The 18,920-nt window shown below is 34.2% G+C and overlaps 1 protein-coding gene across 2 annotated transcripts in view; it reads right to left on the reverse strand.

Annotated features, from left to right (window-relative positions):
* Positions 1-374: 374 nt before the first annotated feature.
* Positions 375-18,920, reverse strand: part of prpf40a (PRP40 pre-mRNA processing factor 40 homolog A) — a 28,158-nt gene continuing 9,612 nt past the window's right edge. For both annotated transcript variants that reach the window (XM_069196639.1, XM_015358733.2), the window contains 23 exons: positions 18,261-18,291; positions 18,145-18,167; positions 17,334-17,411; positions 16,353-16,463; positions 15,954-16,074; positions 15,695-15,719; positions 13,914-14,117; positions 13,677-13,782; positions 12,346-12,410; positions 12,089-12,253; positions 9,384-9,492; positions 8,838-8,988; positions 8,363-8,496; positions 7,470-7,584; positions 6,975-7,066; positions 6,689-6,805; positions 5,599-5,736; positions 5,035-5,130; positions 4,741-4,827; positions 4,561-4,654; positions 3,799-3,860; positions 3,487-3,666; positions 375-763 (listed from right to left, as the gene is read on the reverse strand). In XM_069196639.1, the coding sequence (XP_069052740.1) occupies positions 674-763; positions 3,487-3,666; positions 3,799-3,860; positions 4,561-4,654; positions 4,741-4,827; positions 5,035-5,130; positions 5,599-5,736; positions 6,689-6,805; positions 6,975-7,066; positions 7,470-7,584; positions 8,363-8,496; positions 8,838-8,988; positions 9,384-9,492; positions 12,089-12,253; positions 12,346-12,410; positions 13,677-13,782; positions 13,914-14,117; positions 15,695-15,719; positions 15,954-16,074; positions 16,353-16,463; positions 17,334-17,411; positions 18,145-18,167; positions 18,261-18,291 (2,394 nt within the window). In that variant the 3' untranslated portion in view covers positions 375-673. The remainder of the gene's footprint in view (positions 764-3,486; positions 3,667-3,798; positions 3,861-4,560; positions 4,655-4,740; positions 4,828-5,034; positions 5,131-5,598; positions 5,737-6,688; positions 6,806-6,974; positions 7,067-7,469; positions 7,585-8,362; positions 8,497-8,837; positions 8,989-9,383; positions 9,493-12,088; positions 12,254-12,345; positions 12,411-13,676; positions 13,783-13,913; positions 14,118-15,694; positions 15,720-15,953; positions 16,075-16,352; positions 16,464-17,333; positions 17,412-18,144; positions 18,168-18,260; positions 18,292-18,920) is intronic.

Raw genomic sequence — 18,920 nt, forward strand, 5'->3', positions numbered from 1 at the left:
GGTCTTACTGAAGTGTATATTGCCAGAGTATGATCAAGTCAATGGAGATGAGGTTTAATGTTGCACATATGTAGTGGATTGGACATGAATCAGTTACTTAAAAATCTTGTATAAATGGGCTTGGCAAGGACTTGTCTGGACTGATGAGAAATTAAGAGAACAACAAAATAATCTTTGAAAGCACATGGGTAGCAAACTGAACTAGTCTATGCTCATATCACAGCTTTGTACCATAACCATTTCAGATATTAAGTTACGCTCATCCCTAACAATTATATACAGCTACCACAACTCAAAAATGTTGTTTTCAATTAGTTAAACTGGAAATATTCTAGTTTCGAACTAACGTTTAAAAAAAATACAAAAGGTTGTCATTTTTCATTAAACAATATATTCTGAAACGCATCAGTTACACTTTATGAACCTACACTGAACATAGATTAACAAAAAAGTAGAAAATGTGGATGGATTTCCCCTTGTGTAAGGAAACAATATATTTAACTGGTAGTAGTTCTGTTTGCATTGTATTCTTGGATTCATATATAGCTATTACAGATCACATGAATCCAGTGGTTTGCTAGAGCAAGACAAGCACATATGGGATGGGATTAAAAGGGGAATCGTAAAAATCCAAGGAATTAAAATGTAAATGAGCTCAAACAACAACAAGACATCATGGTGCATCCAGCTGCTCCAAAAGAGTTCTCCTCCGTTTCTCCAGTTCTCCTTCACTCAGTTCACTGCCCGAAGTGTCCCATCCACCCTAGAGAGCAAACAAAGCAAGTGAAGATCAAAAAATAATTTTAAACATAGGGCAAAACTCCCCAGAACAAAACACCTGCTAATCTTTAACACAAAGTTACCACATTCCATAGTACACATTCAAATTAACTTGCATATAGGCTAATTAGTCCTTGAAACTAAAGTCTAAAAAGTCAGGTCATCGGATATTTGGACATCATACAAATCAGATGAATTGTGTTAACAACAAGAAACTACAGCTATACATAGATGAACACTATACAATGTAAAGTCATCAGCACAAAAGTCACATTAACGTGTTTTCACAAATAAGGAACCACATTTAAAATGCAACATGTAAAACTAAATCAAAATAGAAATTACCATTGATGTAGTATGAACCCACTACACTCTGTATCTGGGGCTCGCCATTAGGTTTAGTGCAAATCATTTGCCACGTCTTCAGAAATCAAAATGCTACAAAAGCTTTGGTTTTTAAAAGTACAATCAAATTACAGAGAAATGTCAATAAGGTGATATGTGCCGTATGTAAGCCATCTGTTCATGTTCTGATTTAATATTTTTAGCATTATTTTACATAGGTTAGACCACATCTAGTGTAACTAAAAAGTGAATTTAAAATTGCAGAGGATATAAAAGAGGTACATTATGGATTTCCCGACACCTGCTGTTTGCTGGATGTTTATGAGAAAATGAGCAATAGCGGAAACAGTTCATAGATTATTTTTATAATGGTAAAAGCAAATAAAAAGCGAAAGATGTGTTTGTAGAAAAATATATTGTCTATAAGACCATATATGTGTATATTGGGTTTCAATTAGGAATTACTGGTGATCCTTGGCAAAACCTGAACCAGGAGCAGTTTTTGTCTATAATAGCATCTAAAAATGCACCTAGGAAATACAGCACTTAAAGAGTTCTTAACAATCCCATAAACAATTCAGAAACCATTTGCCAAGCATACACTTAGTCTAATTCCCACTGATGTTAACAGAGTAAGTGCCAGTACTCAGTATTCAGTGTTGTACTTTTAATGTATCACTTTGCACATACAAAACAAGTGATATTACTGTAACTTCGTAACAAACAGCATTCACTGTGCTTCCTCTACCTATGTTCAATTTATATTTAAATAAAATATTTTTTTCATAAATGTGAATGGGGAGCCAACATGCTTGATTTGTACAATAGGTAGCTGTTGTCAAACAGCAATAGTTGTAGAAATGAGTTTTTCCAATTATCATTACAGTCAGTCTCAGGGCGGAGTGGTGGCTCTGTGGTGAAGGATCTGCACCTGTGGCTGGAAGGTTGTCGGATCAAATCCCGCGGCCGGCAGAGGAATCCTACTCCGTTGGGCCCCTGAGCAAGGCTCTTAATCCCAGGTGCTCCAGGGGCACTATATAAATGGCTGACACTGCGCTCTGACCCCAAGCTTCTCTCTCCCTGTCTGTGTGCCTGTGTGTCTCATGGAGAGCAAGCTGGGGTATGCGAAAAGAAATTCCTACTGCAAGAAATTGTATATGGCAAATAAAGTGATCTTACCTTCTTATGTATGTAAAACTGGTGATAGTGACAGAGGAGTTTCCAAGTGATATTGATCACTAATCTCAGATCCCTCAAAACATTAAAACCATGAACTTTACCTGTGTATATACATTATACACCCATCCCTTGGGTTTAAAAAGACTATTCCTCAAAAACTGTTAGCAATGGGAAATTAAAAGAAAATTACCACCATTTAAGACCACATAACAAGATTAAAAATAATTTAAAAAACAAATCTCTCCTTTTCAGTCCTATTACTTCCAGGTTTTACAGCTAGGATAAACGCTTTCCATATTTTCTTTGTTTAGCATTGGCAATAAAAGCAATGGCAATAAGTTCTGCTCCCATCACATTACAATTATAAAGGATTAAACAGGTTGTTCAATGATCAAAATAACTAAGCTCACATAGTAAGTAGCTGCAAAGCAAAGCGCCTTCACTATGGTGAGAATAACTTCACACAGGAAAAAAAATTGGGATTAAAATACACCCCGCTTTTTTAGTAAAAATCTGTATAAACAAGCGTTTGCACAGCTGATTTATTTTTACCAGTAACAAAAACATAGTATTTTTTTTCCAATGGAACAGATTTAACGAGTGTACAGTAATCACAACAATATTTAAAATAATTCTGGTACATAACGCTAAAAATATTCAATACTAGGATGATTAAGAATTTAAAGTTTTGCTATACTGGCAAGATGCAATGACTGCTAATTGCATTTATTGTTAAAGGAACACCGATAACACAAAATGCTATATCATGGTTGTGGCTAGTATTTCTATAATTTATGGTACGTATGGCCCGCTTGAAATACATTTATAATTGTACCAAATAGGTTTGAATGCTCACTTACTGATCAGCAACAAATGCTCATATACAAAATTATATACCCCACACAGGTGTTGTATTTATTATTGTTTTGTCATTGCTACCTTACCGTGCAGATCTGCACCTATATAATATAATGCACATTACTGTGTTATAACAGGGCAAGAAGATTAGGTCAAAAAGTTAAGCACTTTTCCAGTGAAGCCTTTTCATGTACTGGACCTGGATTAATCACTGGTATACGAGATACCATGTTTACAAGCTTTTTAGAGTAACAATGATTGAAAATTTTCACACCAACAATGAAAACATGACAGTAGCAGAAGTTCCACCGATCAGGAACTTACTTCCTCCTTTGTAGGCTTTCTCTTCGGAGATTTCTGCTTGGATTCCGAACGGGATTTTCCTCTAGACTTTTCATTCTCCTTTTCTTTTTCCCGTTCTTTTTCCTTGTCACGCTCCCTGTCCCTCTCCCTTTCCCTCTCCCGTCCCTTCCTGTCCCTTTCACCATCGGACTCGGGTGAGGCCTTGAAAGGGTAAAATAAAAAAATATATAAAACAAGCATACAAATACCATGCTGCTTTCTTCCCAAATTGATTAATGGTTTCCGAGTGATACTTCACAGGGTTGGGGAAAATAATACAAGGGGGAGACTTACAGACTTGTGGCGCCTTTTTTTACCCTTCTTTTTGTGCTTCTTTGATTTCTTGTAACTCCTCTCTAAAAAACACAGGTCAGGCAATAGGAGTGAACAAAATGTAGTCAACTGAATACTAAAACGTAGCAAATAAATAACCACCTGGGATATAATTCTATATACAATGTTTTTAAAGTTGGCAAAACATATTTCGAGTTGCACAACTGTCACAATACAATATGTTTAAGAGGACAAACAACTACCAATGCATACTGCAGATGTCCAAAGACTACAATGCAATCGACTGAAATATTGCATTTTATGTTTTTTGTAAGTGATTAATAATGATATTACTTTAATATGCTTTACATCTTGTAAATGTTTTATTTACACTTGAGAATTAAAATTCAGAAGCAGGTAAAATTCCTTTGACCTAAAACCACAGCTTATTTTCTATTATTACATGATCTACTAACAGCTTCAGAAATAGTGAATTACTATGATCTGTAATGTGAAAGAAAACTACACGGCCAGTGTCTGCATTTGTCTTGAAAAAGATGCATCATAAAATGTACTACATATAAATCAAGTCTATAACATCACTGTAACTGAACTGAAAATATTTATCACCACGTCAAATATTTTTATATTGCCATTTTTTTATTAGTTGTTTTTTTCATATGTAACTTGCATTTCTGAGTTTCTCAGGTAAAGGAGAAATAAGAAATCAGCTGCAATCAGAATTTTCACAATGCTATTTTAAAGCATTTTAAATCAAATTACCCGATTCAGCACTAGAAGAACGCTCAGATGGGGATTTGGATGGAGATCGCTTCTTTTTCTTGGAATGATAGTCATCATCCTCTGAATCAGACCCCTGGAATAACACAAAGTCGGTTTCCTTGAGAAAATTAAGTTTTGGATTCGGCAAAGAGAATAACTGAAATTAAAATAAGATCTTACTGAGCGAGATCGGGAGCGCTTCCTGTGGTGCTTTTTGGATTTTTTAGAATGCTTCTTGTTCTTTGAATGATGATGCTGGCACTCGTGCTGTTAACAAAAAAACAAGTCTTACTTTTCAAACTAAGCACAATAATGTATGTTAAGTACAAGATTTCTAATAGGTTAAACATATATAGTTAATTAAAAAATTATTTCCAGCCAGGCAAGTGTTCCTGATGATGAGAGCAATGTCCAAATGAAGGAAAAAAATAAGTTGATTTTTTGACTGCATAGTATTTTCGGGGAATTAAGTACCTCTAAAACATGTATGAAATCTTTAAATATCCTTCTCCTTTCAGATTCAAGTGTTATATCTTCAAAGGCTGATTCCTTTATAAATCGGTCTCGAACCTAGGTAAAGAAACAAACAAATGAATTAATTATGGGTAAAAATCAACAGAACCTCACTTCCAAACTCCAATATAAATTAAACCACAAAAGGAGATGCTTTACAAAGTCATGTTGAGCAGTGCATTCAAAAAGATGGCCGCTAGAACAATATACTATATAGATTTAGTCAACATGGAAAGAGTAACTTCACTCTGTTAAAACAAGTGTCAAAAATTCAATTTCCAAGACCATTAAGGATGTTTAGATATGATCTCACACTTAATATATCACATACTTTTTCCCCCCACACACATAAAAAGAATATCATCCAATACAGCGAGATGAACACTGGCTTTCCTTTGGCATGTTAACTCGTGGATGGAATGTTTGGTATACATTTAAATCATCACTTTAAGGTTAATTAAAAAAAAAATCACACTTGACTAAATGAGTAGAAGCAAGCTTAGACAAAGCTGCAAGGAAACATACGCTCTCCCACACTGAATCGGGCTCGAGTGGTGGGGTGGCCTGCTTTAACATGCTCTTAAAAGCAGCTTCTTTTCTTTTCATCTTGCGGGCTTCTTCCTTCTCCCTCTCTCGCTCTCTTGCTTCTGCTTTCTCCAACAACTGAAACAAAAAGGATTTCCACAGAATACAAAGTATTATAATCCACTTTACCACTATAATCTGACAAAGTATGTCAAGAGTTTCACACTATATTCATTGGTTACAAATGAGATGAAGCCAATTGGTCTATCAAGCATGTTTTTGCAGCAGTTAAAGGATGTTATTCAGTGGTATTGTGAAAGAGACCATGGTATTGGCTTCAACAACATGGTTTGTTTGGTATCCCAATTCACACTACCACAACACTTGAAGTGAAAAGTGCTTCCTGTAGGTTTTAAAAGTACTTCCACATAGTTTTCACTTCACATCTTGATTTGTTTTTCTATATGCCTTTACCAAACAAAGAACTAACCAAAGACATTCCTTTACAACAAGTTAAAAATACTAGGAAAGGAATAGGTGGCCAAATTAATTTTCTTAATTAATTTACCATTATAATTTTATTAATAGAACGAATCTAAAGAGTCGAGAAGGTTCTACTTTTATAAACTAAAAAAGACTCAAGATTCTATTTTAATGAATTATCAGGTATTCTGGTCTTGGTAGGTGTGACATAGAAACCATTTAAGCATTTAAAATGGGCATGTAAAATTCTTTAACCGTCAATGTAGAACTATGAAATGAACACGGGAGGTTTTAAAAAAACTTGAAATATAATGGGTTAGTCTTTTTTTCTTACACATTTCTGTTTTAAATGTTACCCCGACTCTCGGCAGCAACATACACAAGCTCCTTTACTGTAAACACTTTGAAGGCTTTTCTGGTTATTAGCAAGAAAACAAACTTGATTTTTCCATTATCCTAAGTTTATTTGGATGAGGACGTGCAGGGCAATTATCCAACACGTACATATTTCTAAATATTAACTCCTTTTTTGTGCATAAATGAATTGGCTAATATCTGATGTGGCATGGTTCATAAAGGAATTGAAGAGAAAGAATTGCAAATTTACACTGTTGAAGGCGAGTTTGATGTTTCCAGCATCAAGTGTTGTGGCTCGTTTATCTGAACTGATAACGGTGCCAAAGTCTTCAAAGCTGGTATTGACTTCAACAGTAAATCCTTTGTCCTGCAAACAGAATAAAATAAGACTACTTTAACGGTAAGACTGGACAACAGTATTTATTTGATAAAAGGGGATTAGGGTCCCAATCCAGGATGCAATCCAGTCTTTTGCCATGTGCTTCCAGGACCAGCCCCAAATTTCCAAGATCCTGACGACTTTCCAGGTTGATTACCTTGAGTATGTCCTTTATAATTCTTTTCTCGTCATGATACCGTGCTTTTAAATCTTCAACATAAAACTTAAAAAGATCCAGTGGTGTAGTACCTAAGAACAAACATAAACAAGAGAAATGTTAAGTTCAAGTTTTCTGACCGAAGCCCTAATGTAGTTTTACTAAAACTGTTTATTTGTATTGATTTTAAAAGAGACAAGTGATAAAATTAAGCACCACATATTTACTATTTCTTGATTATAGTCCATGAGCCCCACCACATCTTATTTATGTATTCCTCCATTTGTTAATTTCTTATGTGTCTTATGTCACATAATACTGGCAAAAAACAATAATCAAAGTGTTTGGCTTTTCACAAAATAACTTGTGATCAACTTGATTGTATTGGTTTCTCTAGCTTGTTCATTTAATGGTTCTGTAAATTAGTGACTCAATAACTGTAGCAGAGAAATGCCTTTACAATTTCAGCTTATAACACAAACACAACATTCTTACCAGGCTGTCCCAGCATGTTCGCAAATCGGATGTCTGAGCTAACAGTTGGGTACATTTCCATCCATGCAGACATCGAATGTAGCTGACCATGATCATGAAGCTCATCCAAAAATTTCTTTAAAACAAAATTGAATTAATTAATTTCAGAGAACAAATTCAGAAAACCTTTAGGCCTTCCAAGAACTACATAAAAAGGTGAATGTTATTACCCCTTTGATGCATACCAAAAACCTTAAATATACCTAATTATTAATAATACATTTAAAAGACACTTAATATATGAAACATATATAATATATATATTACATATAATATATTATATATTATTAATATATAATATGAAACATGTTTCACACTGATAACAGTGTTAAGCAATTATTTTTGCATTTTTATCATATCATACAAATGACTTGCCTAGTATATATTAGTAGAGGCATCCCTTGCTTTTCATAAACTACATGCAGCCTTCAGCTTTGCTCCACATTGCCTATCTTCGCTTACGTGTGCATTGTCTGAATAATTTCAGCAATAAGTTTACTTTTACAGAGCTACCGTTTAAGTCATGGCTAAAAAGCATTGAAGTGATGTGAAAGACCCTACTGCTGTGAAAAAAAACACTGTACATTGTACTTTAATAAGACATTATTAGATGTTATTAATAATTATTAATAAGACGTGTTATTACAATTCTATAATAGCCAAACAACAACAGTCGTAAGTGAAAATGTATCGTATAATACGTTTGCATAGCATAAGCCTTACATTTGTCGATTAGACGTATAAAAAATGAGCAGGGAAATGTTTCTGCTTTTACATTTGCTATAGCTAACAATGCGCCGTATCCCTTGGTTCCCGACCTGCGCTACATTGCTGTTGGACAGCCAGTCTCTTACCTGAAAGGCCTCTCTGTTTTTGCGGTGTCGCCGTCTTTCCCTCAACAACGACTTCTGCTTTTCCTCTTCCTCTTCTTTCTCCAGGGCTCGTATATGTTCTTCAAAGCAGATAAGAGCATCCTCCTTATCCATATCTAGAAAACAAGCAGAAGTGCATGATAAATATATTCAAGATATCAGTCTTGCTAGAATAATCGATTACCTTGATATGCCAGGAAGACATTAAGTTAAAAGCTCTGAAATTATCTGATTCAATTCAAAAGGATCAAATGTTTATAGGATTTTCTTATGACTTAGCCATTTTTAGTCATCATATAGATGTTTTTTGATCAAGAAAAAATGACTGTGCTTTTAAATATACTGGGAAAGCTGTATGCAAAAGACTGTGAAAAATCTTATTGATTAGTAGCAGGATACCCAGTACTCACATCTGCAACTCAAGAAACAATCATCAAAATAAATTATTTCAACCTACTCTGCAGTTCTTCGTCCTCAGCAAATGTAGGGTTATCTAGCAGGTACTGCTGTGCCTCTGACCACGTTGTACGATACGTTACATTGGCCATGTTGTCCAAAATATTCTTCAGGGCTTCCCAGTTTCGCTTTCGTAACTGCTTTGCTTGTTCCTGAAAGTTATGTTTTTTATAGAAATTAAATAATCGATTCTGAATGCATTTTAGAAATGGCAGACAGACAAAAAAAAATAATCAGTTACCTAATTCTGTGCAGACCATGTGTAAAGACACGTGGTCCACACATCCATGAATATGTATTCATTTTCCAATAACCTTACAATGGGATTATTTTTTTTACATTTAATAGTGTACAAACAACAAGCACTTAATCAGACGAGGGACACTGATGAGAAAAGCAGTTGTAAAATTAAAATGGAAAAAAGTTTAATACAAAACTTTATCAAATGTATTATATATATTGCTGGCTATGAGTTATGCAGAATACATAAAGAAAACAAGTGGTTATAAATGAGAAGAGGCCACATCTACTGGTACATTTTCCCCACCTTCTCCTTTTTTGCCAAATAGAACAAAACATCTTCATAGATTTCCAGCCGATCACGCTCTGGAACAGCAGTCCATACCTCCGTCTCTCCAAACATCTGCTCAGCTTTCCTATTGTACAGATGTAATTTCATGAAAAAGGGGGCAAGGCAAAACAGTGTGGTAGAGACGTTGGTGGTGGTGGAGGGGAGTCCCCATTACCTGTAAAGCGCTTTGAGTGGTGTGTCCAGAAAAAGCGCTATATAAGTGTAAGCAATAATTATTATTATTATTATTATTATTATACAGCGAGACACAGCAAATAAAGTTAGATATAAATCAACCTGGATCCCAAATTATTGCATGAAACCAGTATTTTTACATATGTATGCACCATCCAAATTGACTACCCCATATCCCTATCTGCCACAAGATGGCAGTGTTGTACAAGAAAATAGCATTCAAAAATGTTTTTAACGAAAATCTAACTTTAATCCATGATTTGTATGTTTTGCAGATTTTTAAATGTAATTGTTGGTAACCAACAATAAGCATACCACTTAATTTAAGAATACAAATGTTTTAATAAACTCCCTTTTCATATTTTCAAACAACTCTATTTATGATCTGGCCAAGGTACAATAATCCAGATTGTTAAAATATTTCCATACAGTATATCAAAAGAACACTTTCAAAACTTGTAAAGGGTTTAATCTTGACTGAAATTATAACTTAAAACGCATGTGTTAATGCGCACACACACACAATTTCAGGTGTATGGGTGATGTTTCACCAAATGTTAACTAAAGCACATAGTGTGATGTCAATACAATGGCACCATGCCTTTAAGGAACTGCAACCAAGTTCTTTCAAAATGTAGTCCTTTTCCCTGAAGGCACACTGCCCATCCCATAACTGGATCAAAACTCCAGTCAGCCTACTCTTTAAAACACAGTTTGAAATGCACCTAAATAAGTGCAGGACCTTTATTTGTATACTCAAACCATATCTTACATGCAGGGTGAAGTCTTAATGCATCTTAAAAGCATAGCTATTATTTTTTGTTCCCCCCCAAACTTTCAATTACTATACATGTTAAGAAAACACTATTTGTAGAAATGTGAAGCAGGATACCAATAAAATAAAACACACTTTACAAGGTGCAGTATCAGTGAAGCTGTTGGTGTATTGGTGTACAACACTGCTATGGTACTTTTAACGCAATATTAATTGTATGATCCTGTGGTCATCTCTCAGCCTGTCTCGAAGAAACAATGTGCAGCTGTGCACTAAATAAAGGAACAGTCAGCTCCAGGAAACAAGCCTAATGACCATGACAATAATATGGCATGCACAATTGAAAGACAAGGTCATGAGCATACATTTTTGCCCTCAATATTTATTTTTTCCCCACAACTGTGTTCATTCCAGCACTGGTGAAGGTAAAAAATGCTCATAAGATATACAGAAGTTTGCATACCTGACATACTGTTAATAATCACAATAATAAAAGGGGTATCTGTTTTGCCTGTGAATAAAGAGCTATATTCTAACCATAGCCAAGACCAAAGAAGGTAGGAAGCTTTGGTGTGCAATACTGAGTTTAGAACAATTTTGGGGAAAAGAGAATGCCTCTAAATTTTAAATGATAAAACATTCCTTAGTCCTCAAAACCAAATGGCCAATACCTAGAGTATAAAAATTGAAAAAGGTTTAGGAGCATCATGGCTACCCTCAGAAACAACCACTAAATGCAGAACTAGTGGTTTACTCTATTGTTTAGTTTACTCTATTAAACATTACTATTGTACAACATTAACAACTTCAGTTTTCAATTTCAGATTTGCATAATTTGTTTCTGAAACTACTAGAGAATGAAAGTTATACTAAACTAGAAATGGAAGTCCAGCCTCTTTCTGATTTTGCTTAAAACCAAAAACAATCCTCCAGCTCATTTAACTATTGCTTAAATATGCCCACATTCAGCATTTATTTTTAGGATCGAGTCATATGCAGACATCTCATCAAAAAATATATATACACATTTATTTAGAATAGAGATATTGAGACTTGTCTTCATGCACAATTTAACTTAAAAATTTTAATATTAGACTTATTAGACTAAAATTATATCCAATCTTATTGTTATTGCGGCAATGTAATCATATTTCATTGCATGTAATGCATTTCTAAATAAATTGAAGTAATTACAGATATTTATAAATATTCTGAAGTGGGCTTAAAGCAGTCTTTTCGTGTGAATATTGAACTAATCTCATAAATCAATCCAGAAAGCAGAACTAAAGGAGAGAGGAATACCAACAGACAGCTTCTATTGCTATGGGGAAAAAACTAATATCTTGTTCAGAACCACTGTCAGAAACATTACAGGAAAATGTTTCATGAACCAAGAATAAATTCTAAGCAAAGGCTAAGGATTTGAATTCTGGTAAAATTTCTGTGCTAGGTTGAAAATGTCAGAGGAATAATGTAAGAAGCCATAAAACAGTTCAAACTGAGATGGCACTAACCTAATTAAGTAGAAACAGATGCTTCTAAATTCTTCATACAAATTCTCAGCTTCTTCTATAATATTACAATACTATTTTATACAATTTTAACTTATTTTATAATATCATTTGCCAGCTGTGACTTAACACTGAAGCCCGTTAGGTGTAAACAAATATGTATTAAATGTGCTTGAGTTTTCAAACACACTAACACTTACTTGTATCTAGTAGTTGATGTCATTTTCTCATGATTTTCCAGAAAGCGCTGAAATGTTTCTTTGGACTCCTTGTATTTAATCCTAGCCTCCTCCTTTTCTTCCTTTTCAGTTTGTACTTTGTATGCATTAAAAGCCTGCTTTTTTTCACTCAGTTTCGGCAAAGCACTTTAAAACAAAAACGGCAAATGATTAACATTTTGTAATAAAAATGTGCTTTTCTGAATGGCTACCAAAACTAGCAAACACACGATACTTACCTATACCTCGGATCGTTAATAATCATTTTCATGGCTTGCTCCCAAGACGCATTTGATGAAACACCCTACAACAAATTTCAAAAATGTAAATATGTACAGATCATAAAAACATAAAATACATGTAAAATGTTAATGTCTTAGCACAAAATATTTGGACATTCCATGTATACCAAAAAAAAACATTACACTTTTTTTATTGAATGAACTTTTATCTTGTATCATCTGTAGGATTTATACACCACAATCCAGTATCCAATGCTATTTTTCCTCCATTACTATGAACAAATCAAACTTTATAGCTGTAAAGGTGTTACTTTTTAAAACATTTCACAATACTCTTAACTTGAAAAAAAACATTAAATGGAATATTATCACCTAGGTGTTAAGTGTAACATTTTTTCAGTGCTGTAATACATGTATGTGCATGCTGTATAACGGCAGTAGATCCCCAACTATACACAGAGTATTGCAATACAAATTATTACTATAATTGTTGAAATTCTCTTTTTAGCTGATGGGATTATTACTGAAGTATTCTGAAAAGCCCACCTCCAGAAAATGGCAAGTAAGGAACTATCACTTACATAAGTGGCCTTTCCACAGGAGTAGCAAGGCTCCACAAAAGTAAAAATAATTGTCACCCCAGATGAAAAGCCCTTCTCTGTATAAATTTTTCATCATTGAGCAATTCAAATTCACTTCAGCATGCCGCTCAATAGCCCCAATCTGGGCCACGCTTTCATGCCAATACTTCTAATTATAAAAACAGCAATTAAGGTCCCTATGGAAATTATGAAACAATCCCTAGGGGCAGCTTCGTAAATAGGACTGAAAAACTAAAAATAGTGGTGTCTTCTTTGAACTCATTATTTCTGTGGAAAAAAGGAGCAAGCCACCTAACCTGAAAACTGAACTGAAATGGACAGGATAATGCAATTGTTGAACTGCACCTATGTTCAGATTCTATGAAAAAGAAATCTAAAATTACAATTTTGTGACTAACCTTACCTGCCTTCCACCTTTAAATCATAAACTGTCACAAAATACAATTTATTGAACAGTACTTTTTCAGTAACAGAAAATTCCCCTCAAAGAATGTAACAAATATGAAGAATCTAACTGCTGTACAATATAAAAGGGTTACATTTCCTTCTCCTAATTACTTTATAAAATAAAGATAGTTATACAAGTACACAGAATATTTTATAGCTTGTTTACCCATATCAGCAGAACAAATCAATTGGTTCTGCAGCTGGCCTTCAGACACAAGCACTTCAATATGCAAATACAAGAGAGAAAGAAGACAAAACCAGCTGCAAGTTGCATATTACCTTTTCTTTTAAGAGTTCTTTAAATGCTTGTTTGGCTTCCTCCTTTGTATTCCATTTGTACGATTTCTTGACAAGCTCCGGTCTCTCTTCCTTTTTAGGAACATCACTATTAAGATAAGGAAGAAAACTTAACTGAAATAACAGTGCTTATGTCCAGTTTCAGTTCTTATGATTGGAAATGTGAATAATGAACAGAAAAAAACATTTGATAAAAATAGGAAAATCTGAGCCACAAACTTTGCAGGAGTATCCTGATTAGGGGTTTCCTCTGTAGAATTGACAGTGGTGTCTGTACTTTCTTCAGTTGTCTGCACAGGCACTTGTGCTGGTTGTTCTTCCGTTACAACAGGGACTGCGGTCTCGGTATCTGCTGTTGTTGTGGAAACCGTTTCTGTTTGAGGCGCTGCAGCAGGGACAGAACTGGCAGAAACATCCACCGTCCTGAAAAATGTACAAAACAACTAAATATGGCACCTTTAGTTGAGATTTACAAACTTCCTGAGACGTTTATTCATAGGTAAGTGGGCAGAGATGGATGCCCATTTTTTCCATTCTCCCGTGTACGGTTGCAGGGTTTAGAGTCAAGACAAGAAACACGTAATTGACTATTCCAAGCTTTTGGCACAGCTAAACAACAAATCGGCAAAAGAATAAATGAGTGCAGATGAAAAAAGGAGAATATATTTTTTGAAGGAGCACATCAAATAGAAACCACGTTTCATGTACAAACCAATATCATAGCTTACAACTTTGTAGTTTTGTTTTAATCGACCATTCACAACCGGTTTATTAATTTAGCAATGCAGATTGTTAAATCCACCCAATGTTAAGCAAACGAACAATTGTTTTTTTCAAATCTAGGCTCAAGATCGCACGTCCCGAGAATATTAAGAATATGAGCATTATTCATTTCATATTTAAAATGTTGTTCAGGAAATATATTAGAAATACAATTTATTTCCAGTACTAAAAGCACAACAAATCAAATAAAATCAGAAATATTATCAGTCTTTTGAGGCCCAGCTGCTTTGGAATAATGTGCTTGGAGTTTACCATCTAGCAAATGACATGACTTGTAAAAAAGTTGCTCTCTCCCTCTCCTTCTATATGACACAATATTGGTCACTCACCTTGTCCCCTGGTGCATACAATACATACAAACAAGTAGTGCTTCATTCACGTCTTTAAATACCATTATATTCAGCACTGTTTATTGTATTAGAATACTTCTCTAAATAACTGTTGCTATTTATAACAGTATTTAAAGTGGCATATTCACTAATTTCAACATTGATAAGTCTCCTTTAAAATATTGAAGCTGCTAAGTATCACTTCGTTATATTACATGCAGACTTTCTACATCTAATATGAATCTGAAATCTTACAATATAGGATACAGCCAGTTTTAGAAATCAAAATTACAGTACAAAGCAAATGCTGTTGTATTAAAAGCTATAAATCCTATAGAGCTAAGAGCTATACTAAACTTTAGACCTTAACCTATATTATTGTTTACTCCAAACAAAAAGGATACACAACTGAGCTACATTGTCAGGCAATGACAGACAGCTCTAAGCAATACTTAGAGTCATGATGGGTGGCCAACTAAGTCATGATGGGTGGCCAGCAAGTTTCATAAGAATACTATCATCTAGGTGACTCTAGACAGTATTCTGCTATACATCCTGTACCACTGGTGAACATTAAAGTCTGGATTCAACCACGCTCCAGGTTTCAGGACACAACCTGGTAACTGTCCACAGGGTTTTGCCAGATGAGCCATTTGTGGACAATGTATGCTGACGTATATACGACTTAACCACATGAAAGATTAAACTAATCCGATCTTTAGTGAACATGCATCCTGCACATGTTTTTCTTCTAATAAACCTCAGAACCAAAATAAGCATTATGTCAATGCCTGTATGAACCGGAGACCATATCAATTTTACCATCTCCATCACAAGAAAGAATACATAGCAATAAAAGGAACGTCTTGAATGTTAAGTATAACATACCCATTTTCTTCAGCTTTGATCATCTCTGCAAAAAAGAAAGTGAATAAATTACAGAATACTGCACTAGGGGACAAATGTTATTCAATTCATGTGACATGTAGTTTGATCTGATAATTCATGTGAGAAAGGCTTTGGAATGGTCAAATTAAATAAATAACTTTTCACATAAAATCTACACATTAATTTATTGTATATCTAATCTGATGTTATGCTCAACCGACGTTTTCAAAGCAGAACTAAAGGTTCATAGTTTATTTACCTTCCAGATCCTCCAGCTCTTTAGGTTTGGTCCAGCGAGATTCTTTTGTTTGAGAATTATAATAATAAGGCTTCCCTGTGTCCGACTTATATTCCTTCCAAGGACATTTAGAAAGCAATTGCTGCAAAAATACAAATAATATACTTACATCTAATTCTGCTTGCACAAATTCATTTGCAAAATACTGAACTGAAATACTGAATCACTATGCTGTTCAAAACTTTGCTGTAAATGGAGACTTAACTAAAAAAAAAACTACAGATGAGAATGTAATTTTTCATTTCTAAAATCCAATCAATGTCAATCTGAAGCATTTTAAGAATAGTTTTTATTAGCAAAACATACACTGTAAATTTCTACCAGCTTAATGCAAATATTATTAACCCACAGATAAATTACCTCTGCTGGGGATTTAAGTTCATCTGGCTTTTCCCATGTGGACTGTTTTGTTTCAGTGTTGTAGAAATAAGTCCTTCCATCAGGAGATTTGTGCTCAGTCCACACAGATTTCTGGGATATAGACACACATTAGAATTATAAGCAAGCATAGTAGAAAGTATTTTAATTGACTCAAAATAAGTAAATATAAAGTCATTAAACAACTGAACATTGAAATATCACATTAACATAAGCATTTTCTTGTTACTGTAATGTAAATTGTGTAAGTGTTGTTTCGAGGTCTTAAAATAACGTTCTTTTCTAGTCTTCGTCAGAGAAAATAAATGTGCACCAACTGACAACCTCCTTATTACTTTTCAGTTCCATTAGGACCCTTTAAAGAATGCAATGAAGGATTTCTATCCATTCTAATTACCTAAAGAAATCTAAGCACTACTAAAATATTACACTTGTGATGCTCTTATCAAGTTATAGTGTGTGACTTTGAAATTAAAGAAATATGTATCAGTTATGCTGATCCATGTGGCAAATAAAAAAACTGTTTTATAACACTGGAATAAAAGTACTTGTACCTACCAAACATTTCAGAGCGGCAAAAATTAGAAGAAATTAGAAGGATCAAAATGCTGAATTTAAACAAAGCTGTGAACTTTCCATGTTTTCATATATAGATTAAACAAAAGACTACCACCTATTGTTTCCGGGTTTTTTATTTCTTTTTAAACAGAACTATTCTTACTGCAGTATTTTAACAGAATAGATCAGAAGGACATGAAAAATAATTGTGCATGGCACAGTGCTAGGGCCAAGCAGAATTTACTAAAGAAAATGAGAAATTACTGAAATCAAGCACTTGCTTGCACTACTAATAGAATTATAGTAATGTGGTTCTGAACTTAATCTTTTATTCTAATTAAAATACTCATCCTCAAAATCTCCTACACACGCAAACAAACCTAACCAGGCTCAAGTTCTCCTAACCTTCTTTGGTTGATCATCCTGTGGGGAACTGCTTGCTGCTGTAGCTTGCTGGACACCAGAAACAGCAGGATTTGTTGCCTTTTTAAAAACAACAATGTAAGAAATTAATTTCTGTTAGAGATTAGAAAAATAACCATTCAGTCTGAGAATACTTTGAGCTTTACACACTTACCATTTTTGTGGTTTCACTATGTGACAAATTAACCTTACCACTTTTACATAAAGTTCAATAGCTAAGCCAGTTCCTAAGTGTTCAATTTAGGAATCTATTACTGTCAGCACTCACTGCATGTCAGTGTCATCTATTTGCAAAACGCTAAACACTGTTAGGACCTTTTACATCTGTAATGGAATACTTTAGTATAATACAGCTAGACTAGCAAAACTTAACATTCACAAGCTTTTAGAGCACATTACAAGCAGCACTAAAGTTTTGTTAACCTTTAAGTACAGTTTAAAAATATCACCAAAATATCAGTATCTATTATGTTGCAGTTTCAATGCAATATAAAACTGTGGCTGCACTGCACGAACTGCAGCTCTTAAATCAATTTCCACAAATGACATGACAAAGAACAGGAACTACTGTCATATAATGTAATAGACTATATGAACACAGTTAATATGGCTTGTATTTAAAGTCTTGATGAAGATACACATTTATATCGGTCAAATCAATGTATCAGGGCAGCCATTGCTTAAATTAGAAAGCAATCTGATTATCCTTTTGAGAAAGATAAGATACTGATTACTTTAATACATCAGCTTCCATTGATTATAATTTTAAATACTTCTAAAATAACTCACTTACCAAAGTTCCAGATGCTGTTGACGCTAGAAGAGAAGAACATCAAAAAGGATGGTTATAAATAGGTCACAAATCTGAGCTTAAATTAAGTAAGAAAATGTATTTAAAAACATCCTTACCAACAGCAGTATCAGAAGAATTTACACCAGGCTGTAAACAAAAGAAGAGTTAGTTACGTAACAAAAAAGATATCCATCAAAACGCAACCCAGCCTCTTAGAAACTGCATGTCTTGTTTCTTACGATTTACAAGTAATCCTACATTGCAAGATTGCACATTAAATAACCATTTAACATCCATTGCAGGTTGTGAAGAGTTTCTTTCAACAGCTACATGCCAAATATATAATTTTTGTAGCAAGTTAAACGAATCTGCTCGTATATGAAATATAACTGCATCGTGTATCAGAAACATGGTCAGCTTTGAGGATATATGTACTGTATAACCAAGAAGGGCCTCAGAGTTAGTCATACTGCCATTTAGGGTTCAAATTACAGGGGAGCTTGATGAGGGCAGGTGAAGGCTGAGCTCACTTACCAAATACATATGAGAGACACCATAAGGGTTAAGAACTTTTTTCCCAGCTCAAGTGAACTCGAGACAAAATGACCCAGTATAACTTACAGGTCTACAGTGCTCTCAATGATTTTTCTTGTGCTCACACTTCAGCAACAGAAATGTGCATGTTGCACTCAATGGGATGCTCTTTTATTAAAGTCTTTGAATTGTTAAAAAGAAAACTAAATTTTCAATTTCACAAAGACCTCAACCTTGTCACA

This window comes from Lepisosteus oculatus, chromosome 12, assembly GCF_040954835.1.
Source record: "Lepisosteus oculatus isolate fLepOcu1 chromosome 12, fLepOcu1.hap2, whole genome shotgun sequence".
NCBI classification, from domain to species: Eukaryota; Metazoa; Chordata; class Actinopteri; order Semionotiformes; family Lepisosteidae; genus Lepisosteus; species Lepisosteus oculatus.